Source organism: Apteryx rowi, unplaced genomic scaffold (assembly GCF_003343035.1).
Source record: "Apteryx rowi isolate R43461 unplaced genomic scaffold, aptRow1 scaffold_191, whole genome shotgun sequence".
Lineage (NCBI taxonomy): Eukaryota > Metazoa > Chordata > Aves > Apterygiformes > Apterygidae > Apteryx > Apteryx rowi.
This window is the reverse complement of record NW_020448208.1, coordinates 1565527-1590966: the sequence shown is the minus strand read 5'-3', so window position 1 is coordinate 1590966 and position 25440 is coordinate 1565527. Positions and strand designations below refer to the sequence as shown.

Genomic DNA, 25440 nt, shown 5'->3' with positions numbered 1-25440 from the left:
AAATATAGAAACTTGAGAGCAATAAGACATCATGAAAAATGTAGCAGCCATCAGTTACTTACTAAAACACCAAAACACAAATGAATTAAAAAAACAAGATAAAACCAAAACTGAAGTGAATAGGTGGATAATAAATCCTTCATGAAWCAAGATTAGTCAGTTGTCTGCTCTAAGAAYGGCCAACTACCTAAGTATACACAGACACAACATATTCCAAGCTACAGTGAAGATCAGACACAGCAGTTTTTGAAGTGGACTTTGCAGTGGAGACAGCCTACAAAGAGATGGAACATCTATTTGTTGCATCAAGTAGCAACCTGACTGGAATGTAAAACATGAGGAAGTTCACCCTAGATAGCAACTAACATATATGTAACTATTTATAGCTTAGTCTTCTGAAATACGGATACTAACTACAACTGCCATTTCACTTCTGCCTGGAACAACGAGAGCTAGAAGTTCCTGCTTAGGAATGCCTTACGCAAAAACCAAACAGGCAAATGATCATTTTCCAAATTTAATACTTTTTAATATTTCTTACACTATCACCTCACAAAGGTGCTCCCTTAATACTGCCAGTTAGGAAATCAGTTGTTTGCTTCAGTCCCATTCCCTTCCTAGGGGCAGGAAGTAGTGGTGCCCCTGCAGAACACATCCTGGGGAGATGAATTTCTGAAGGCCCCTGAAATTGGTATGGGGAATAGTTATAGCTAGAGAGGGACGAACACGTCTGAGTGAGGCTACTGGCCTCACTTTCTCAGGACTTGTCCTTCCCTTGCGCTTGAGGTGCCTCCTCCTGCCCATACACCCTGCTCTTCTCCAAACAGCTCCACCACAACATGCTGAGGAACTAAGGGCCCCTAGTTTGACAGCTGCCACTCTGAAGCAGCTCCCTAGGAGGGGCATATAATCCTAAACTGGTTTTCCCGACACTGCTCCTAAGGCTTTTAAAAGCATTACATGATATTGAAGTGTGCTAAAACCTGGAGAGTTATTTTCCCAAGCCTCAGTGATAATAAACATGGTCCATGAATATGCTGAACRGAATTATCAAATACAGCCTGGCAAGGCAAGAGGCCAGTAACCAAAAATCAAAGAATTCAGTCATTTACTTGCAATCCAGCTTTCGCAGGGCTACACTGGTATTTTCCTTACTTACTGTTAGGTAAGGTTTTTTTAATGCTTTCTTTGTATTTGAGGAAAACAGATAAAAGGAAGAGGCTGAGAACAGGAATTACAGCATCACACAGAAGTGTTAACGATATTTGCATTTACTAGAATGAAAAGTGTAATATGTAGATACTTATTTCTGAACAACAGCTTTTCCTATTGTTTTAGTTCTACTGGTGAACAGTAGGAAAGTCTCACAGGCAGTGGTGACATGGCTGCAACTCGAACAAGACTACACTGCAACAGTTTTACCTAAAAGCCTCCCCTCCAGCAACTTCATGCTGATACACTCATGGAAAAAAAATCAACACCTCATTGCGTTTGTTCTTAAATTTCTCCAACATTTTGAATTTTTTTTTTTTTTAAATGTATGGGAAGCACGAACAGCAAAGTTCTCTAGCTCCTAAAAGTAAAACTCAGACCTCTTAAGATAGAATTACCTTTAGGTCTTGCTTTATTTGCTGGACTTTTGGCTTTCACATTGGTCTTTTTGAAAGTTTCTTTCAGTGTTTTCTTTTCACTAGATGGAAAAAGCTGTTTGGAATGTGAAGTGGACTTCCCATATCCAGAACTCCTAACCAATCCATGAGGACTGTGTGAAGTTTTCTTTTTATGTAAAGGTGTTGTACTTTTGATGTTCTTGTACAACATGTGTTTAGTTGTCATTGATTCTAGTCTTTCATCCTTCGAGGAATGAGACTGAAGTGCCTGTAACAGAGCAGACCTTTTTAAAAACAAATTTTAGTTTTTGGTGTGGTCTGAAGGTAACTTTCACTAATACAAGAGAATACAGAACAAGTTACTAGGATTACAGAACAGTAAGACTCTGGAGTAGCAGAAAAAATATGAGGAAAAATTTATTTTTCATTAAATGAGCAATATGTTATTTTGCAGAATTTCTTATCCTCTCATACTTTGGGAATATGCAAAATACAAACCAATACAAAATACTCGTTTGAACGTTCTGGGAAGTGGCATTCTACTATAGGACCATTAGCTGCCAGGTTATGTGACTAAAGGCTAATCACACTGAATACAAAGATACAGCGACGATCAGAGGAACAGCAGGAGGCAGAAGAAACCTCTTAACCTGGATCAGTGAAAACAGAGCACACAGCTCTTAAGACCATCAAAGAAGAAGGCTCAACCTGCTGTTCCTGGTGGGAAAGGCATTTAGTTGAGTCAACCAAAGCATTCTCCCTGCAACGCCCTGCGAACTGAAGGGGTGACTGCCTAAAGTGATGTGGGGCTTATTACGGAATGCAGGGGGAAGAGAATTTGGGGATTGTGCAAGTCTGGTTATGGGATGCTTTGAGGATTGTGGGAATGTGCAAAACTTATGGGACATTTAGGGAAAGGGAGGGACTAAGGTTGATCAGGAAGGAACAACTGTGGGRAAACTAAAGGGAAAAGGGGATAAAAGAAGCCCTTCACATGTAAACAGGCTGCTGGTCAGTACGCTYATCTGACTGAGCCCTACCCTTGATCACTGCAGTCTATGCTATATTCTTATTGCTGACTCTCCTCTGTGTGGGTGTGCTCTCCAGTCTGAGCCACAGAGGTACGTTCACACGAGCCCCCTGCGCTCTGTTCTGAGCCTCTGGGTGTCCGCACAAGCCCCTCCACAAGGGGAATATGTGCTCAGCCTTGCTACTAGTCTGAGCTGGGGACACAACTGCAGCAGACTCGAAAGTACTGGGCTGGGGCAAGATGAATCCCTTCAGTCCCAAATTCCACTGGATTTGGCTACCTCTAACAGCAGCAAAGGTAACTTGAGGGTTTCAAGAAAAATACAAACAGTTTCTCAACTCCTAAACATAGGAGTGTAATCTTCAAATGATAGGTGATCTGAAAAATGTATTTTAAAAATGTTTGACRTTATTTACCTGATTATTTTTGCTGCCCTGTTGTGAAAGCAGAGAGTCTTGTACTATCTTTTCTCTCAGTGAACCAGGCTGTATTTCATTGGTCTCAACCTCTTTCTCAGTTGCCCCCTGAAGGCTATCTTCATTCACAGCTGTCCAAGGAAAGATGCTCTCTTCTCTGTTAAATTTTTCAAATAAGTTTGTCTCCCAAACTGTGTTATTCTGAAGCTCTTTAAATGGCAAGTGGTTGACAAGTCCATTTGCTGTGCTGCCTGCCAGTTTCACAGGACTACAAAAGAAAGGAATAAAGTCAGGTATAACAAGACTTTTGTCCTTTGCATTTCTATCACTCCAGAAAAAAGGGCAATTTTCCCTTTAGGTATGATCTATAAAGACTGCTTGAATTTGAAAGAGACACTAGCTACTTTTAAGAACAATATTCTATCTGTTTCAGTTAAAAAGCAAAAAAGACTAGGCTAAAGATTCACTCCTACAGTGTGGAAGGAGAACCATTTCCCAGCAGTGACTGCTTCTGTGGGTACTGGCCTGGGTTACAAGGTGAACACCTGCAAGCATAGAATTAATGCCAGTGAAACAATGAAYGGTAACTTCTGCTGGTACAACTGCCCGTTAAACTCCCCCAAACTCATTTGTGAATCATAACCTATTCCTGACGGTTCTAGGGCCTGCACTTCACGTTCTAGACATAAAAGCTGGAGCAAAACAGGAGGAGGTATGGAGCACAGGTTAGCAGTCACAGTGAGTAGAGTAAGAGACAGTGAGGATTTCTCAGATCGTGGAAACTGGAGAGCTAGGCTAGGATGCGGCCTGAATTCCAAATATGGGGAATCGGCCCCTGAGATCAGCAGAAGGCTGGGAATGCAGAGAGCCTAGCTGCAGTAGGACAGTAGAGAGGACACTCTTCCAAATGATTTGACAGACAAGACATTGCTGCCACCATTGCTGCTTATCACACAAAGTTGTTTGGGAAAATCTGGTCTAAACAAATTAATACCATATATCCATTTTACAAGTCACCACAAGCACCATTATGTCAGCGTAAAATATAATGAAATTTCATAATTTAATTAGGCAAAAAGACAGATGAGTTATTTCGTAAGCTGTTGTTCACAAACAGTTAATGAACTTAAGTTATTACAATCCTTAAAACATATATTCTGAAATAAATACCTTTCAGGCTCCAAAGCAAAACCTCTGGCACTACATGAATCTACTTTAATAGGTTTCATCAATTCTTCTACAGTAGGTAAATCTAGTAAGTGCAAAATAATAAAATGAATTAAAAAATCTTATAAAATGCACTTGTAAAAGACTAGTATTAAAAATATTTAATAAATGGAATATTACAGATATCACTCCTTCACTCATTTTACATCCTTGTATGATACACGCCTTYCTTCTAACCCTTCTGAGACTGTTATTGCTGAAACATACACTCAGTTTACATGTTTATACAATATATGCCATTTTTTCAATTTTCATGTAATACAGAGAATAGAATCAATGTACTGAATATGAATGATTTGCTTGGTTTWGTTTCAAGATTTTTTGTTTGATACTCATTTCATCATCATTCCTCCCCAGGGTGTAAAACCTATATATTTTAAGTGAGAAAGCCAGATCTGAGCATGTTCCTACTTCTGGCCTGCAGTTCCTTAGTAATGTAACCAGAATTATTAGAGCTCTTTTTAACCTAGACAGAAGAATATGAGAAAATAGCTGGGAAATCACAGCTTTGTCTTCCTTTGAGACGTTTACCTGATTCAGTAGTTGACATATTTTTTGAATAGATGTCATTATTTTGTGAAACACTTTGCACTAAGCATTCTGAGACTGCCATTGCASAAGCATGCACTTTTTGATCGTCAGTGTCTCCCAAAGACTGATTGATGTGATGATATGCCTGGTGTAATGCTTCAGTGTCGCTGGTAGTCTGTCCATAGGAAGTGCCTGCAAAAAAAATGCAGGCTCATAAGAGATACTACAGAATTTTCTGTTTTGGGAAGCAACCCACTGGAGCCCATATATCAGTTACTAGCTTTGTCTATTATCAGGTGAGAACAGCATTTTCAGTTCTGAGAAAAACAAAAAATCCTAATTTCTACCATAAAATTAAGCAGTTGTCTTGTTAATCAGAACATGCTACAGTACCTTGAATAGCCTCATCTACCGCTTGCATGCATTTGTTTACAAATACATTCTCATTACTAAAACTAACAGCACAAAAGACTACTATTTAATAGATGCCATCAGAGTCACACTCTGGATGTAAATAGGCTACACATTCTCAAATTGATCTTCATACAACAGTTTATTTTATAATTGTGTTCAATGCTGTCAAAGCAGAGTTTTAGCTATGGTCAATAACAGAGGGAAACCACATTTAAGTCACCAACAGATTGCAATGACAAAAGCAAATTTACAGTAACCAAGGGTAAAAAGGTATCTTTCTGGCAGTCTACAGAAATACCAATTTTCCCTGAAATATTTCCTCCTCAAGATTTGTTACTAAAAACTAAGTGATTTATGTTCACTGACAATCTAAAAATAAATGACCTTATTTCACATTGCTAAAATAATTTTTTTTTTWAAAAAAAGCAACCTTACCAGTTTCATTCATTTCAATTCCAGTAACTTCTTGAGGCAGATAATGTTCACCTAGAGCTACATCTGATGTTTCAGTGGCCTTTTGAATTTCTGTAGCTGAATCTTGTGAATCAAGTAACACAACTAAATGCAAGAAGAAAAATGTTAAAGTTCTCTCATTTATACTTCATCTACAGTGGAAGTAGGAGCATATCAAAGCTCATCTTGATGCCCTAATCCTGGCAAAAATGCTATATACATTATTATGATGCCATTAATGGCAGTAACTCCAACTGCAAGCATCAAAATCTGAATACTGACTAGATGTAATAAAACAAAAAACTACATTGATGATTACTGCAAAGTGCTGACATGTAGATTTATTTTTAATCACTTCAGTCCAATGGACTTTCAGTAGAACGCAATAAAATTAGATGGAAAAAAAATCAAAGTAATAAAATCAGATAAGAACGTTTCAATAAGGTAYGATTAGTATTCTCCTACTGTTAAAGTTTGTATTTACCTTTAGCCAGCATGCCAGTGTTTGCTTCCTGGAGAAGAAAAAGTAGTATTACTTTTTGAACTTCCAGAAAAAAAAAATGTCCTCAACAAACTTTAAAAGTTGGTCCAAAACCTAAGAACTAATGCAGCTTTCAGTGTTCCAGGAATCTGCACTTCTCTAAAACTCTGCGTGGGATGCCAGCATGTCCTCCACCCTCTGTACTCTGACACCCCTCTCCTGATGTCTCCAGTCACCAAGGGACGTCCGCCCCAAGAGACCAGACTAAGCCAGTCTGTAGTAATATCCCCAAAGCTCTTACAGTGCAAGTATTAGGTCCTCTGCCCAACTGTTTCTCCCTACAGACCTGCTTCTCTCAGACTGTACTGCTTGCTGGTATAGATAGCACCTCACTAGCTCCAAAGTGAGAGATTAATCACCCCCATCCTGAGGCTCCAGTGAGAGCTCCTTGTTTCTGTGCTACCCTCTCCAGTTCTTAACACAAAGGATGAGCAAGCAGGYAGCCCTGTGAAGAACTTAATCCTTTCAGTATCAGATCACTGGAAAGTTTATGCTCTTAATAGAACCATACAGTCCCAGGAAAGTTATACCTTTTCAAATTTAAACCTACTCCTGATTTCATGTTCTGATTTACCTGACTTTCTTCAGTTTTAAAGGCAGGATTAACATCTGTCCCCTCTTCAAAATCTTCATTGTAGCTGCCTGAAGAGTAAAATAAAGCATCAAATAGAGTGAATATTTAAAGAAGATAAAGCAGTAAAAGGGAAAGCTATTTCCTCTTGTTCTCCAGTCCCTCCACTAACAGCAGCTACTGTTGCTACTACTCCTTTCACATAGGCAACAGAAAGGTTTTAAGATTGTGTGGGGTACAAAAAACACAGTAAAAATCACACACTATCTCCAAATTCAAATGAAATTTGTCTTACGGTCAGAGATACTGTATCTCTGAGCCCTCATGGCCTCTCTGCATTGACCTCTTTTGTTCAGTCACTCTCACTTTGGGGTGAAGTGATGCAATTCCCCCACTAGCAGATGAGGTACTGTGTGTGTTTAATTTGACCACTCCAGCAGTTTTTAGGTGCTGAATCTGTAGCTTTGCTCCCTCTGATTGGCTTCAGCAGCCAAAGAGCCGCTCTCAAGAGTTAGCATTATTTAAAACCCAAGCATGTCAGAACAGGAATTTTGCAGATAAGCTAAGTGCTTTTTCTACAGTTACCTAGATCCTTGACCCTTCTCCTTTACTCAGCTCCCATGTACACCGTCTTCACTGTCTGTAACCCTTAAAACTAGTGTTGGGCAATGCTTCTAGTTGTATAGTGCATTGGTGTCAAAATACAGGAGGAAAACAACTGACCCGTTGTCTTTCTAGTGCATATGTAAACCCTACACCACAAAGAGCCACTATTTCAGCATTCGCTTTGGTTTTAGACTGTGAGAAGTTTGATCAGTATGCTCACATAAGAAAAAACCCTCAACGTGTAAAATAGCTTCCTCACAGTGACTTATACATGGTGTTTACACCATTCCTGCACGTGTATTTTTATTAATTTCACTTATAACTCATGAAATAGCAGTTTAGGAAGGCCAAAAAAAAAGTCATTTCAACTGTTTCATTTAGAACAGAGTTACAAAATTGTTGTGGTATATCTGCACTTTGACTGGAGCACTATTCCTCAGCTTTCATTTTTGTTATTCAGTTTAATGAAGTTCTTCCAATTCTTAGCACACACATGGTACAAACAGGCAAGAACTTTCAAATGTATGATTTAGATAGTATTACCAGATTTCTCTTCATGTGCATATTCCTCTTCTCCTTTTTCAGTTTTTTCATTTCTGAGAGAAATAAAATTAAAATGTTACTGTCCTTTCCTGGACAGCAAATAAATATTTTTTTAGCCCATAAAAATTCCTTACAATTAGCAATAAAATTAAAAACCTGAATTTTTCCATCAAATCATAGGAAAAAAGGCAGGTAAACATCAGCATTGACTAAAAAAGTACTGATGTTTTTACAACTGTCCACAGTTAAAATTGTCAAAGCAACTCCTAAAGCCACCTTCTTTCTGCGTTCTCCCTTATATCCACATTAGCTTCTCAAGGAAAGCTTTATCATAGGTTCACTTCTGACCTTATCATTCTGTTTCCAAAATCTCTCCTTTATCTCTCCTTTTCTAGTAAAGTTAACGTTTTTGTCCTTATTTAAAACTCTCCAGAACTCTGACCCTCCAAGTAGTCTCGTGTTGGAAGTTTCCTTTACACTTTTAGCCTTTTTTAGTGATGGCAGCCTGAGCTGTCCATTTGTCCATTATTTTTACAGATGTTCAAACTTATTTGCCGATTATACATGGATTATCCCTAGTCTATGAAGACTATTTTATATTGTTCTTCCAGATTCATTTGTTACATCATGTCTTAAGGGATACAGAATTCCTCCTGATCTACTACCTAGTTAGCAGTGGATAACACTTTTAACATTTATTCTTAGTTATAAGGTATAACTAAATAAAATCAACTTGACACTATTGAGTTGTGCACAAGGTTATGTAGGGTATGTCCAAAGAGTCATGCTGTCACCTTACTCCTTTCTCTTATTTATTTAGCTCACTTCCGTCCTGTGTTACAGGAAAAGTGGGTTTACCAATTGAAATTATACAGGATCTTGTCCCATAAAATCTCAGTGACCATGGCATTCAGATGCCCAAATCACACATGTCCATTAATAAGAGTCTGTAACTTTTCTTCTCTCTAAATTACCGTACAAATGGTGCTAGTATTACAGAATCATTGGAATCCAGCTCTTTATTTAATCTTGAGTAATCAATAGTAGATGATGCTTCTCGTTCAAGTTTGGCAAAGAACATTGCTTTTTCTTCTTGTTCTTCCAAGGTATCCAGTCCAGCTCCCATTATACTTTGATTAGGCCCAGAAGCTACAGTTGAACCTAAATTTCAAAACACAGAACAAACTAATCATGACTGTACAGTACATCTACACAGAATAGTCATAATAATTAACTACAGCTAGATACAGCTCACAATATATTAGTGGTATCAAATATCACCAGCAAGCATCAGAAGCCGTCAATTCACTAGATACAACTGACAGAACTGAAGAATGCTGACTTGCAAGGTATTAATAAAATAGTTTGTAATAAGAGTTTGCCTAGGTCTAGCTAACCTCACGAAATGGTTGCTCTCAGTTCTCACCGTTTGTCTCCAGGCTGTCTCTACTTAAAGAGACAGAAACCCCATTACTCTTCTGAAACGGCATCTTTTCTGCATGTGTATTCTCATCAGCTTCCCCCACAGGTTGTGAAGTCTTCAGGAGCTTGACAAAGCTTCCACTGCTTCCAAACATTCCTAGAAAAACAGCTGCAATATTGCTGACTGTACATCTTTGCAGTTGCAATATGAGATTAAGACTGAAGGTTCTGGAAGATGACTAAAAGACTGAAGTGTCATACAAATAGTTTTTAGATGACAATCTCACAAATCACATTCACCTAACTTTTGTTTCTCTTGTGAGACATGTATAACCAGCTTAATTATAGTCTTTTTAATTACTCTGTTACATACATTTTCTTTTTATCCTTCATATTTGCACACAAGCTGAAAGTTCAGCATGGGGCAAACATAACATTTGGGAAAAATGACTTGAAGACAATCACACACAGAAACCCTGCACAAAAATTAGTATTTCTTATTTGAATGCAAATTAAATACTCCAAGGAAAAAAAAAATAGTAACCAAAATTACAAACATACAAATTCAGCTCTTCCAAATTACAACGTGCAGTTGCTTCCTTGTTGCAAGAGTTCAATATTACCTTAMTAAACTCTGTGTATGAATTCTACTTTTGATCAGAGCACTGCCTTACATACTTTGTTTAGGAAAAATTACAACCCAAATATTGCACTAGTTAAACAATACCAAGTCCCTTTTTCTTGCCCCTAAAACACACACTTTTAGGCCTGGATTCTTTAGAGGGACTCTTAGGAGAATGGCTGGAAGAAAAACTGTTCATGCATTTTATCCAAAGACTTGTATGAAATGATTTAACAGTTCTCACAGAAGGCAGTAGAAACCATGTTTGTCTTCTCCAAGATGAATCTCCAGTCAGCAAAATAAACTCAGACTTGTACTTGCTCTCTGGCCAAGTGATGTTTAGATTGAAGCTGTGTCCTTGTGCAAAACGTATCAGGAGGGGTGAGATACTGACAAAAGCCCATTTCTTGGTGGCAGGGGATTGCAGGAGATGCACACATCAGTAAGCCCTCAGGCGAAGAAAACTAAACCAGTCTTCCACATGCTGGTCAAGCGCTTTACCTCTAAGCTGCTACATACATGGAGCACAACTACCTTCTCTTCTATAATTAAGGACAAGTCCGACTCAGTTCCTTTAAACAAATACTTTATTTGCCCATATCTTAACAATGGAGGGCCCTCTCCTTGCAGTGCTGAAAAGGTACCCACGGTAAGGGTGAGGTTAAAAGTCGCAACACCTTTTCTCTTTATTTTTCCCTAATGGCCAATGCTTAGCACGTGCATTCCAACTTTAAGAGCCTCCTTGTTAAGCAGCAGAATAGCTTGTTTCTTGACTTGCAATGCCTAAGTCCCTTACGCATTGTATTGAGAGCCTAGGTGCATAACATTTTACTTTTGTAAATGACTTGCACACTGCTGTATCTAATGTTAGCTTCTTTCCCCTCCGCCCCCGCAGTACAGAGCTCTAACTCACCTATTATGCTAGAAGTAAATGTCAAAGACTTAAGTTCAAGCTCCACATCTATACAAAGCTAATGCCTAAACAAAAACACTTTGCTATTACACTGAAAACTCAATGGACAGCTCAAAGTGCTGCATGAAGTGGAAAAGCAGAAGTAATTCATTTCTGATAGCTAAATGCACAAAATAATTTATCCAAATGGCACTCAAATCTCATTACTAAGACAGCGACCAGGAGTCTGTTTTCAGCTGGGTCACAAGTTTCTTTCAGAACTTTAAATGAGCCAGAATCCTGCTGAACCTTCATCACACTGTTCTTAAACAGGAATATATCAGTAGAGTCTAAAATAAGCTGGCACTGCCCTTCTACATAAGATTTACAAGAAAGCAGATGGGAATACGATTCAGTAACAAAGACATCTAGAAATTCTGATAGAACAAAATTTTTTTGGGCTGGGGGGGGGGAATGAGGAGGGGAGACATTTTCCTGAATTATTTTATTTAAATTAGCTCAAACTCAGTGAGCTTTCTGACACTGAATTTCAGCTCCACGGGATTTATATGCTATCTAATATTTTTAAGTAATTTTTTCCAGTTCAAACCAGACCAGAGCTTTTTAAAAAGCATCTCCCACAACAATCTGAAAACGAAAAGTTGTTCTGCAGCCAGCTCAATCCAGCCACTCCTAATTCCCAGATACACTCTCCTAAACACACATTACAAGGGATACTACTGTTGCTAATGAAGGCAAGAATGGTTTTTACCAGTCTTACTCAATCTGAACTCTGAGAAATCCATCCAACTTGGAAAAAATATCAAATTGGAGGGATTGTAGAGTCTGTATTTTCACTGTGTTTTTTGGCTATTAGAACAGTCCTACTGACTTTTGAGGGACTTAGAGTGGTTTATTTTACTGGGGTATTTGTTACTTATTATGAAAACAAGTTCTTGAAGCAGCAGTCTCCTCAAGTGCTGAAGATTTCACTGCCTGTATCTTCACATTGTCAACTCTTGCAATATTTTGTAAGGCTCAGCATATATGGTATTCTTCCTTAAGGTCCTGCCTCTTGAAATCAATTAAAATAAGAGCCCGAGTTTCATTTAGAAAGATATTTCTAACCATCACAATTGCAGAGAAAAGTTTAAGAATGTGAATACAAAAGAACTCATTTAGATATGATGACAAATATCCATTTAAAAGATAGCATTTTTCCCCTTAACTTGACCAGGACCTTCAGAATTGAGCAATTTTCATTTTGTAATACTATAAAAGACAGTAAATTTGTTACCCTCAGAATTGTCTGGACTGTCAGAAGTGAGGTTTCCTCCTTCTTTGTTTAAATACGCATCTTCCTTGTTCATATGAAATTTCTCCAACATTTTGAATTTGGACAAAGCCTTGCTGTGAGATGCACTGGAAGAAGGTTTAGGGGGAACTACTTTTAAGTGTACACAAAACATTTATGAGTATTCATATACAATGGACAGGGAATAAAGAGAAAAATAAGATGTGAGAATTCAAATGACCACTTCTGAAAAAGTAATGCAATCCAGTTTCTTGAAAATTTAATTATCTACAATTTTGTAGCTATAACTAAAAATTAAATGAGTTAAAAGATTCTCAGAAGTGACAATTATTTTTAAAAATAAACTACTTCTTACTCCATAAATACCTTGTGTTCAAATACATTATTCTAGGAGCTCAATGTATTATCCGACAAAAAGAAAACTAATACTGATACAACTACTTCAACAATAAAAAGTTCTGTACTAAAATTTTTCAAAGAAAGCATCTAGGTTGGTTCAAATAAAAGCAGAAGAATTTAGGTAGCTAAGATGTGAATTACTACTGTCTCTATCACCGTCATTTACAAGAACTGCACATCACTTGCTTAAACTCTTGTTAGGGCTTGCTTAATTGCCACTGAAATCAAACACAGTCCATTCGTATTAGTGGAATTTAATTCCAGATAACAGCACCTCTCCTGAAAATTGCTTTCTCAAGGGGCCTAGATGGTATTCACAGTATACACCTTACATACATTAGGCTAGCCAGTGCACTGTATGAGGCTTTTCATTGTTCAAGCTTTAAAGTCAGAAGAAAAAAAAAAAAAAGGCTTCTAAATTGGCCAATTCAGAGCAAGCTCTTGGTTAGAGACCTTCTGAATTTGCCTTGACATGGGAGAGAGCAAAGGGTGTCCAGGGGACCTAGCCAAGTACTGCTGCTACCTAGAAACAGGACGATGGGGAGACATGACCAGAAGCTAACACAGTTCAGAAACAGGCAAGATGACTGAGGAAGCTGATAAGCATATGGCAGTTGCGAGCTGAAAGACAGAAAGAGAAGATGTATGAAATCTTTCCCGATCCGTGTGCTTTATTCCCTTGACCAATGTCCAAGTCCACCACTGAGGCATTGCTCACGTGGGAGCTTTTAATTCTGCCACATTTACTGGGAAACTAAAAAGGTTGACAGCTTGCCTTTCATTAAAAATAATGCAAACACCAGATTACCATTTTAAAACGGTAATTTAAAAGGCAATTTCCAAATTCTTCCTAATGATCATATTCCAAATGTTAAGCCTCATTTGAGAAATAAACACTAAAACTGAATCTATCTCCCAGACCGAGATGCTTTATAATTATTCTATGTGAACGAAGCTTATGGAAACAGGACAGCACATACTCTCTAGAAAGCTAACATAAGGGAAGTGTTCTATAGGCTAAGGAGTCATCAACACTACTCTAAAGACCAAGTGCCAAATATTTCTTTGTCCTAGCTCTCCAAAATATTATTGAATCTGCTTGACTTTGAAACCAAAGCCACATTTAACCTAGTACCTATTAAGTTAATCACTGATGTTACTAACAYAAAAAGATTTCATAGAGCATTTATAAGTCTTAATTATTCCCCGGGGTTTCTCTTCAGATAACACAAAAAAATGACTTCACCTACAAGGTTGAATCTGAAGATGTATTAACTAAAATCATCCTGCAGATTAGATAAAACAACTTAATTTGTCATTATTACAAATACTTCATTGTTTCCATTCCAGGGGCAGTGTACACACAGCAACCTACTGCTCAGCAGAGGGAACAGAAACATTTCAAAAAACAAAAAAACCAAAAACGTAGAACACCCATTGGACTGGAGACTTTGAGCTTATACAAACAGAACAAAAAACATTAATAATTCTTGAGTTTGAAATACAGAAAGCGTAGGAGATTTTCTGTATAATATTTTATTAACAAAACTGAGCTTTCTTTAGATTTTGACAGTTTTTCCCCTCACGTTGGCTTACATTTAATACAGTTTATCCTTCTGCATCACTATAGGTAACGGCGATAGAACAAAAGTTTACATGGCTATTAGTTTCTTTTGGAAATGACAAATGAAGTAAGTGGCAGCTTGCTTTTATAAGAACATCAGGGTTAAATGAACTATGTAAAAAGGATTTTCTACATGAAGCACAGTAGTAATACCACGCTGACATTAAATAAATTGAGCTAAACATATTTAATCAAATACCAGACTGGAAATCTGAATGGGGAATCTTTTGTTCATTATTTCCAACTATTTCAGCATGGCTTCCCACCATTTTCTTCTTTTTTTCCAGTTTAAAAAATCTGGTTTGAAAATCTTGAAGAGTAAGACAAACGGCAAGAACAGATAAGCAAGCAAGACAGGATAGGAATTCTTATTACCCAATTTCTTTTTATCATTTAAATGAAAAAAGCAAGTAGAAAGGATATTAGTTAGAGGTCAGTTTTTAACCTAACAAATATGGAAGACACTATCTAGAATAAAAATTTACACATCCTAATTTACAGCTAAAGAAACAAGAGTTCAAATGTGCCTAGAATGACAAGTTTAGTTATTTTAAAATGTGCTTTATTCTTCTCAGCCAAATGGATGGAAATAGCCTATGGTGTTTACCATTAATCTACAAAACCAAGTGAAAACTGGCTTTATGTATGAATCTCAGCTTCTGCAGTGAGATGCATTGGAAATAAGAATCAGATAAAGTACAGTATATATTTAGTCTTCCACTCATCTGTCTTATGTCATTGAAGAAGGCATGATACAGATACTGAAGTAGGTCAAAATGAGAACCTCAAATTGGAAATAACTTATCAGCATAGTGCATTGTTCAAGCTAATTAGCCAGACCTTGTACCGTATTAATACAACAACTGAAGTAGTGTCTCCATACAGTGCAATCCAAACACATCAACTCATCTGGAGTTAGTTCAGGTGAATCTAATGCAGTGCTTCACTGGAGGTAGAAGTAAGACTTGCACAGTTACATGAGTTTGATTCATGATGACAAAACACTTTGAAAATAACAATTCTGTTAGCTGAGAGCTTGAGGCACTAGAAGATTAATGTTGCAGATCTGATGCAGAGAGAGCTTCTGCAGGCTTTAATAAGAATTCTGTCTGCAACTGATCTGAAGGGTCAGGCAAAGGCAGATAAAGGATCTGCCCAGAATTTTAAAGAATGCTGTTTTAAAACTTTTTAGAAATTAAGTTTAGCTTATTTCCATATTTCTTGCCACCACAGTAATATTATTTATATATTTTTCAGCAGGACACATTACCAAAAGCTACAAGACTAGATCACTTTTTTTTTAAATTCATCCCTACACTATCTTATATTGTGATGATGCTCTGCCTTCATCCACTATTAACACATCGCAGCAACATACTACGGAACATATATACACTGAAGAATATTAGACCTAGCAAAACTGCATTTTATAAAGTACTTACAAGCATGAAAAACAGAGGGAGACCCGACAGAGAGGAAAAAAGGGCAGTTCCAGAGGTATAGCTACAGTGAATTACTTGCAGTCACCTGAGCCGTCTTTCTAAAATATTGCAGGTGTATCTACACAAACTTAAATCATAGCATGGTTTGTAGTGTGAAAACATGCATATAAATCCTCTCTTATGTGTGGGATTCATCATTCTCAATTATAGCCACATAAAAGTTATCTACTTTTATAACTACAGAGAAAAATTCAGTTTTTACTGGAGAGGCCAAGTTGGCCTCTGCCAATGGTTCTCCTGACTGTAAGTGAACTTTCTGACAACTACGCTTTAGTTAATAAAATGGCATTCATCATACTGTTGGTTGCCTCTATACTATGCAATTCCTGATCTATCACTGTACAAGTTAATACAACTGGTAATTGCTGCCACTTAGAGCGCCCAGTATGACAAATATGGCCCTTTCCTCATGGGACCATGCAATCAGGAGCTCTGCTTCACACCATAGAGTCATCCTCTCCTGCTAAGATAGCACCTAGAAAGCCCTTTGGAAAAATTTAATGGTCTCTCTGCTCTGTAGTTTTAGAAGTACTGGGGTAGGATACGGCTCACTGCCTATGTCACACAAATGTGGAAGTCTATGCATGTATGGGTGATGAACAGAGAAGTAGGTGAAATAAAACTAAATCTGGCTGGCCAAAGAGTGCTCAAGGGAACTTCAGAGCACAGTTCTAGCATAGCTGCTACTGACTTATTCTTAATTGTTATGGGTATTCTCAGTTTTATTAGGTCAAACTGGCAAGACACAGTGGACCTTCGATTCAAAAAGCTTTACATATAGGTTACTTTCAACTAAGTTCTAAAAATTAAATTTATGAACAGGTTTTCTTTTGCAAGTAAATGGATTCTGATTTGGCAAAACTGGATGGCTTCACCTTCTAAATATTTTCCAGTTAAAGGAGAAGATTGTTTAAAAAGAGACCTTAAAAAGTTTACTGGAACTGTTTTTATTTTATATGTCAATGAATTGCAGATCAAACATCTTTCACTTCTCATAGCTTTTCCTTATCTGCCAGTCCTGGAATTTAACTATTCTTAGTTTAAAAAAATAAAAGTACTGGAATTGGTTTGGAAAGGAACAACCTGGAATGTTCACATAAACTCTTCTGATTCAGCTTTGCATTCGTACTTAACCCATAGGAGCACTGTGCTCTATAAAGTTTATTTATCCTGTCCTTTAAATACCTATTCCAGTGTTTCTGAATAAAGTAGCATGAGAAGTTTCAAAGGGCTTTATGGGTTGCCTCAAGCATCCCAGAAAAAACACAGAAGGATGCTGAACTTTTGAAGTCCCCAGAAAATTTTTCTTGAATTCTCTCAAGCTTCTACCATTTCAAAATAAAATGAACAGAAATGAGGTCCTGCTAACTGCTTAATACCCACACTTTGCCAGCAAGAACATTCTGTCCTTCAATATTTTGAAAAGCAATAAGGAAATCATAGCATCTCATAACTACCTGGTATGTAGTTGCACTGTCTGATGGACAGCATCATGTCTAATGGAGTTCTCCAGCACCATCTTATAAGCCAGAGACAGATGAGGAGTCCAGACAATACCTAAATACCTATCAAGTGTATGCCTACGTAGCACAACCGCTGATTAAGATTTGGCTCCTAACCTTGACAACACTGACAGGACAGAGCTTGTCTTAAAGTCAGAGACTACCAGCAGTACCTCTAACTTCATCATATGAAAAGCTGATTTCTGAAACATAAACAAAGTTTACGCAAGTTAAACAAGTCATGAAAATAAGAGGCCACCAATTATTGTAAGAACAAGGGGTGATCACTCTGCGGAAAAAATAGCTACTAACAGGGTTACTAGCAAATAGGAAAACAGAGAGGAAACGGAGACCTGGAGGTGGAAAGCTTGCAGACAATATTATATTTTCTTTCACAACTACATGACCAAGTAAACTCAGACATATTTTTGAATCAATTGCTGTTGAAAACATTTTCTGTGTTTTCCCAACCTATTACAAATATTGTGATTAACATAAGATTATACAAGTTGTCTCTAAGATGTTTTTCTCTCCAGTTTTTAAAATGGATAAGACAGAGCTTGGTTACAAAACACTTCCACTAATATTTCACTAGAGTTTACAACTTACATTTTCTAAATATCTTTTTATTATAATGTATTCACTTTAATAGTTTGAAGACTACAGAAAAAATAGCAGAAAGCTTGCTTACAGCTTGATCTCTTTTAAAAGAGAACCACATTTGAGTTTTATAATTTGCAAACTTGTAATGTGCTAAAGCACTTTGCACGGCATTGATTTAACCTGAAAGCAAGCACATATGAAGCAAGAGAAAGAACTAATCTGACACCCTGTGGCCAAAAAAATGCAAAACTATAGTATTTACCACCATCATCAGAATCTTCCTCAGATATCCACCATGGCACTGAATCTTTTTTCTTTGATTCTTTTTTCCTGGGCTGTCCCAATGTTTCAAGAATGCTGGATTTTTTCTTTGAACTTCCAAGTGAATCATCTGAAAGAGACTGAGTAAATTGCATACGAGATTAAAGACAGCTTTTATATTTTCACATTAACTGTCTTTTAGACAGTCTCTTCCAAACTTTCGAGTTCAGATGCCTGTCTTTATTCCCCACTGTCTGACTTTTTTTGTACATTCATGACAGAGTTGTGCAAGAGACAATATCTGTATTTATATAATACTGCCATACGATAACTCTGTTGCCTGAAGTTGGATGCGTTAGAAGTTAACCACCCAGTAGAGTATATGTTCATTTGAACTTACACTCTATTCTCTCAGTTAGTTACAACATGTAACAACCTGACAAAATCCTGACTGCATCCCTTAAAAGCACACAGTAGAGCAGAAACTGTTTTGTTTGGCCTGACTTTGTAGAGGGCAACTTTATGAATATTCTAAAAGTAAACCTTCACAAGCAACATTCTAGCTCCCAGCAAGTCAGAATTCAAAAGTTCACTCTATGTTTTGTGTTCAAGGAAATTAATAGAAATGCCAGAGGCATTCCTCTCTGACTCTGCTTATTAAGCTTTCGTACGTATTTGTTAGTCACCCATGYTTAAGCCATCAGTCAGAACCAACCAGGGATGGAAAAAAAGTCTACAAGATCCTATCAATTTAAGTAACTGCAGAATAACAGTAAGGAAAAGACTTGCGGACACTTCATATGACAACAGGGATGTTTTGAGGTGATAAAAACTTTTAAAAAAAGAATAAATAAAAAAAATCGCTACTCCTCTACTTCAAGAAAGTTCTGTGCCACTTACAGCAGGCTTAGGAGCAAAATTAGCTGTTCAGACACTGAATAAGGGAATATATTCATTTGGAAATATATGTTAAGATCAAGGTACACAGGAAGCCTGACATTTCCAGTCCTTTTCTTTCCTTAGCAGGAACCTGCATTTTTTCCTCTACCTCCACTACAATCATCTGAGARACTCCATGTTTCATTATTAGAATTGATTAAGCTGGTGCTGTGTAGTTTTATATGCTACTTTACTTACTTCCTGTGTCTGATCTCAGTAAATATTGGGTTAAAGGGAACAACTGACTTTTTGTTTTTGTCTGAGCTTTTTAGCCATAATTGTTGAAACCAATTGTCCTAAAGTGTCTTAAAGAACACAGTAATTAGTGTTAGCACAAGCCATGAAGTGCAAGACTTTCTGAAGTATTCACAAATGAAATGCATCACACTGGTAAACTTCAAAAACTTCACTTTTATAATAGCCACAAATAAGAAAATGTAACAGTATAATCAGAATACTGGAGGCAACAGAACTGTGTGTACTTACTCTGCAAAACCCTAAAGGATGTTTTATTAAAACAATCCTCAGTAGTCCACTGCCTGATTACTGTTACATAACAATCATTAAAACTAGAGGTGGACTTTAACGTTAATCTAAAGCTTAAGTTTCCATGGGCCTAACAGGAAAGCCCATAAGTCAAATACRGATGACATAAGTTTACCATTTAAGAAAAGAATAAGTCTAAGAAAATAATATTCTTGCTGATAGCTCTGACCAATAACATCTTCAGAGTTTATAGTTACACTTACAAAAATAAATCCCTCTGTCATAGAACCTCAGAAAGAAAATTTAAGTGCTCTAAGCTTTTCAATTTAATAAAACATAATTTTAGTAAATTATGAAGCTGCTAGACAACAGGATGTACTGCAACTTTCTTTCTGCTAAGTTGGTTCAGTAACACAGAACAAAACAGTTTTACATTTTTAATATATGTTTGATAAATAACAACTTCCTCACACTGCCTCTAGCTAGCTAAGAGCACTGACAGATGCTTTATACAAGTTCTGTTATCACTTGCTGTGCCTGTTATGACTAACAGCATCCCCTACTCAGCAAGCAGAATTAGATGATGCTCATACTCCTTAGAGTATCATAACTAAAGAACCTGAAACTCCCATATGTTGCTCTYGAGTTCTGGAAACTTTCTACATCCAGCCATCTTGTCAACTGCAAACAGTAAAGTTGCAGCAGCTGGGAAAAGAAATGCTGACACAAAAATACAAGCATGTTTTTCCAACAGGTCAGTTGTCTCAACAGTAAAACTTGGATTTTTTTTCTTAAAAAAAATATTTTTTGGGCCCAGTAATGGCTTTCCAATGCCAGTAAGTGACTCCAACTTCTTCCTTTCTCTCCCTCAGACAAGAGTCAGTCTTGCCTTTCGGGAACAGACCCCCCCCCCAACACCTCCAAAAAAAAAAAAAAGTGTCAATTGTTTAATCTCCAGTTAAACAAAAGCAAAAAGAATCAGTTTTAAGGACTGAGACACCAACATGGCACATAATCAGCCTACCATCTCCTATGCACAAGAGAAGTTAAAAAAGTGGATTAGCAAATGCAGGCCTGGATCTAAAACACAAAGACTTTCATGAATGTTTGTCCAAATTATTACATGAAACTACTAAGCCTTTTTCAAGAAAACAAGTCTACTCCAAAATAGGTTTCTTAGCGTGAAATAATATTTTAATATACTTTGATTAAAAAAAAGTATTTGAAAAATATTCTGTTATGTAATGTAAGTATTATTCTACAGATTTTCTAATTAAGGTGGTATAGCCTTTCCTTTCAAAAGTCTGTCTTCTCACCTGTCCATGCATGTCATGGAATAAATGTCAGCAAGCAGACCAACAAAAGTCAACCCAGCAGTCTAGAAACAGAAAATGGCTTTTTCAAAAATATTTGCTGATTTTTATGGTAATTCAAGCAAAGCAATTGGAGCACTGTACATTAGAAATAACTCCTCACACAGCATCTCTCAAGGGAACTTCACAGCCAACACTCAGAATACTTGTATGAGCTATACACTGCGTAAGATGACACTTAAGGGAAATTAAGGGGACAGTAGGGGAAGTACACTACGGTAAGTAGATTGGGGGGGGTGGGAGTGGAAGGATCACAGCTACATGGACAACAGAACAGGAAGAGAATCATGTATGACAATAGACTGTACTGGCAAGTGTTGGGGAATAAGTGTAACCAGATAGAATCATTAGAAGATGTAGTCTGTAGGCAATAAATGTTGTCACACAGAAGGAAACCTAAATGAGGTAAGAGCTTAGAAAACCCTTTTCACTGACAGCTTCTAAATTTCAACGCATATGTCAAAAGACTTCTTCCCTTTCATCCTCATACTAGACACCTAGTCTTTCATTTAACTTCATATGTTTTCACCTCAAAGATACATACAATCACCCTTCCCAAGCAACAGCAGTTTCACTAACAACAAGAATGAGTTATTTAAAAGGGGAAACCACTCTGCTCCTTCTCTTCTCTGAAAGATTCACTTAAACAAATAAAAAGTCTTCAAGTTATTAAAAAATGGTTTTTGCTATCTTCCCCCCATTACAGTCTCAACACAAACATGACCTACACAGCTATGCATTTCAAACAGAGCACACTACCTTCTCATCTTTCTAATGTTAAAAGGCTGCACAATTTCTATTAAAAACAAAAGCAAAAGGAGGGATATAATGGAAGATGGATGCATGTAAAGCAACATGGAGTAGATAATGTCATTGTTATTTGGGTCTGCATCTAACCAGCAAATCAATTTATTGAATTTTTTAATGACTGGACTGACAGTATATGCATTTAAGCAAGCTTTAAGCACTTTACAGTTTTTGTTTGAAATGATAAGAAAAGTTTAACACATTGGTTATTAAAGCTACATTCTCTGAAACATGCCAAATGCTGCTTAGGATAGTTCAGTACAGCTGTTTTGATTTTTTTTCCAACTCAAGCGTGCTCACTTTGGTGATAATTGAAGAGGGAGATTCTCCTCCCCAAAGCAACAGCCTTCAGAACAATAATAAGTAAAACGCTTTTGAGAGAAATGCAGAGCCAAGTGTGCCATTTTTACTTACATTAATAATTTCAGTGAATTAATAACATTGTAATCAAGTACATCATCAACTTTAAGGCCTACCTCTACCTTTAAGTTATCAGTGTATCTTAAATTTCAGGCRACATTGTTATTCTATTCTCTCAATTTAGTATTGCTCAATGAAATTACACTTATTCCATATCTGTAAAAACATCTCACTAGGTGCATGTTCACGGCAGAGATACAGACGTACCTGGAAAAGCTAAAAACTTAATGAAAAAGAAGCCTCAAGTTACTACAGTTCTCTACAATACAGTAGGAAACACAAAATTTTTATAGGAGCACATTTTTCACAAGTAATGAAATTGTAGCACAGTCTTCATAACCCAAAACTTTTAGCATGCATTAATATAGCAGAGACCCACTTACACTCTTTGTTATCTTTAGCAACACTTCTATACCACAACAGCATCCAGTAAAGGTCCTAAATATGTGGTATTTATATCTTAGGCTTACTACACTGTGTGTCTGATAGGCCAGAGAGCAAGTTCCAAAATTACAGGTCTATATGCAAAGGAAAAAAAAAAAAAAAAAAATCAAGTTATGGCATTCTGGCCATTTCTGATAGTTGCTAGCTTAAGTTATCAGCCAGATATTTGGATGACTTTGCCCTTACACAAAAGCATCACGCACCATCAGCAATAAAAGCATTCAAATTAAAAATTTCCAGCCATTACAGCAGACTTCATTTTGTTAAGATTAAAAGAAGAATTTTTACATAATCCAATTAAATTAGGTATTTCACAGAAAAATATGGAAATTCTTAATGTAACTTGCAGCTACATACAGCAAAATGTTTTGATCTCATTACCTCCTTTTCAGTTATTAACTCAATTTGAAGTCTCTGCTACTATTCCTAAGAAAAATACACATACAATTAAATTAAAACAAAATGAAGATGGAAGTGGTCTTTCTGAAGATATAACCCAGCAATAACAAAATATTCATATTTAACCACAGAACTGTCCTCTTGATTTCAATACAGCTAAGACTTAAGTTTAGCAATTAAGTTATGACCTTACAAAGACTCACACAGAAGACAACTGCGTGAATTATCTGATAAAAGCACAGCTGCATCTTCTATTTCATACTCTCCCATAGTCAATTTTCTTCCTGTATTTTAATGGAGAAAAGGGTGAGAAAATGTGACTTTCTTCTGAAACATACCTCTTTCAGAAACTGTTCAAACTGCTCATCTAATTCTTCTTTTGAAAGTTGATGGGCCATAATCTGCAACTGGATTTTACTTTCTGAACAACTGGGTTTAAACACTGAGATTTAAAATTAAAATAAAGTTAATTAAAAGCATTCTGAAACTAGAGGCAGCCTAGAGATTCCCTGCTTCCACATAAAAAACTATATGAAAGATGCCAAATTTCAGCCCCTTCCCCAACCCCRCCAAATCTGTATTATTTATTGAAGGAGACTGTCAGTGCCTGGATTGTCTAGATTCCTTAGAATCAAAGTATTAAATTCCAAAACAATAGTTTCAGCATTTAAACTTTTGGGGATAAAAACAATATGAGTCTATTTACCATCTTTAAATTTTCCTTCAAAAGACAGCTCATCAACAGTTAAGAATTTTGTCAATAATCAAACAAGAACACTGTAGTAATACTTCCCATCCATTTTATGGGCTTTTAATTCCTTTCTGTTTCTTCTCCTAAATTGTGAGACAAAACTTCTAGTGCCAGATGTTCATATTCTCTGTTGTGCTTAGAACTCAGTAAACAAAAAAGTGCATTAAAGTTGTTAAGATTATAGAATTGTATTCAGGTTTGATCTGCACTGACACAGAAAAAAGGCAATGGCCCTTGCCTTCTTCCCATACCCAAAAGTCTGTATTGGTTATTCAGGTATAAAATACACTCCACATTCACAATGCTACATAGCTTTTGCATAACACAGTGCTCAAAACATATGGCTACTTTCAAAAATGCGTATGTACAGCAGCATTAAACTACTCTAGGATCTTCCAGGCTGAGAAGTACTACATAAACATAAAAAGGCTAAACATTTGCAGAAATGTTTTTACCATTAAACAAAACTTCTCCCAATATGGAGCCCTCTCAGTACACAGGACTGTTACCTACCTAGTAAATTGATTTTGACAGGCAAGTTGTGACAACTGCCTCCTGTTTTCACTCCTTACTCATCCATAGACCACCCTACACTTTGGCAGTACAAAAAAAAGAAAAAGAAAAGCTTATAGCAGACTACCTGGACTTTCAATTAAATAAGATAYCCTTATGTAAGTACTTGGAAAATATCTCTGAAAACATGGTAAGAAGAATGTTACCTCTCATGACACACATAATCCAATATCATTTTATATTTTTACAATCAAAGAACATTGTAAGCACTGATAGATTAACAGTTTACTAGCCATGCCAACTACTTAAACAAATGGAGAACATTAATTCCAGGCTTGCCAAAAAAAGAAAACTGATTTTCTTCTTACACACTTTTACTTAAATGTCTACTTCATAATCACAGCTCTTATAAAAATTAATAATATAAACTTTTACATCTTTTCTTCAGAATGATAACAAATACATGTCAGCTTATTTCTATAATAAAAGATCATGTATAAAGTTATCATTAATAAATACACTTTACAGTCATACCTTTAAAACGGGAGGCTCGCAAAAGACTTTTCAAGTCGTAAAGTGAAGTCAGTTGCCTGGGTATATCTACTCTACCAGAGGGCAGAAAGCAACAGTTTTGGAAAGGCATGGCTAAACCATGAGAATTAAGGACAACTTACACAACCTGGCTGCAGTATGGAACAGTTACCACCTCTCGCGTGGGCTCTGAATCATCCCCGCCTCACGCACCAGCCCCAGGAGCAGCCATGACCCACCGCTCCCGCTAAACCACCTGCGGGCTCGCACAAGGCGGCCGGGAGGGGCCTGCCCGCCTCGGCCGCCGCCGCCAGGCGCCCGCTCTGCCCTTGCGTGGGAGGCGACGCAACCCCCGACGGGGCTCGGCGAGCCCGGCCGGGCCGGGCCGGGCCGGGCCGGCAGCCGCAGGCAGGGCTCAGCTCCAGGGCCCCGTGGGGCAGCGTCCCCGCTCCCGCAGCCTCGGGGCACCGGGATGCACCTGGGCTGGGCCGGGCCGGGCCGGGCCTGGCGCAGCCGCCTCCACGCCCGCACCCGGCAGCCGCGGTCGGTTGCCAAGGAAACCCGCGCGGCCACCGTACCGCCCGCCAAACGGTGACCGCGTGTGTGTGTGTGGGGGGGAGGGGGGAAACGGCCGCCGTCACGTGACGCCGCCAGACCCGCCGTCTCTTTGCTCTCCTCTCCCGCTGCTGCCGG

The 25440-nt window shown here is 37.5% G+C and overlaps 1 protein-coding gene across 10 annotated transcripts in view; it reads right to left on the bottom strand.

Moving 5' to 3' along the window:
- The window catches only part of CEP162 (centrosomal protein 162), a 47452-nt gene extending 22112 nt beyond the window's left edge, over positions 1–25340 (bottom strand). The window contains exons 1-18 of one of the 10 annotated variants that reach the window (XM_026062650.1): positions 25326–25340; positions 24751–24816; positions 23291–23394; positions 22493–22627; positions 20826–20887; positions 18086–18224; positions 17338–17423; positions 12176–12300; positions 9369–9521; positions 8917–9103; positions 7943–7995; positions 6797–6864; positions 6166–6193; positions 5664–5786; positions 4815–5006; positions 4227–4308; positions 3057–3324; positions 1611–1878 (exon numbers count right to left, since the gene is read on the bottom strand). In XM_026062650.1, coding sequence (XP_025918435.1) covers positions 1611–1878; positions 3057–3324; positions 4227–4308; positions 4815–5006; positions 5664–5786; positions 6166–6193; positions 6797–6864; positions 7943–7995; positions 8917–9103; positions 9369–9521; positions 12176–12300; positions 17338–17423; positions 18086–18224; positions 20826–20887; positions 22493–22627; positions 23291–23350 — 2029 coding nt within the window. In that variant the 5' untranslated portion in view covers positions 23351–23394; positions 24751–24816; positions 25326–25340. Of the gene's footprint in view, positions 1–1610; positions 1879–3056; positions 3325–4226; positions 4309–4814; positions 5007–5663; positions 5787–6165; positions 6194–6796; positions 6865–7942; positions 7996–8916; positions 9104–9368; positions 9522–12175; positions 12326–17175; positions 17424–18085; positions 18225–20825; positions 20888–22492; positions 22628–23155; positions 23237–23290; positions 23395–24216; positions 24297–24750; positions 25011–25325 lie in introns of those variants that run through there. The other 9 variants (XM_026062641.1, XM_026062646.1, XM_026062644.1 and 6 more) reach the window with 9 other exon arrangements.
- Positions 25341–25440: the final 100 nt, after the last annotated feature.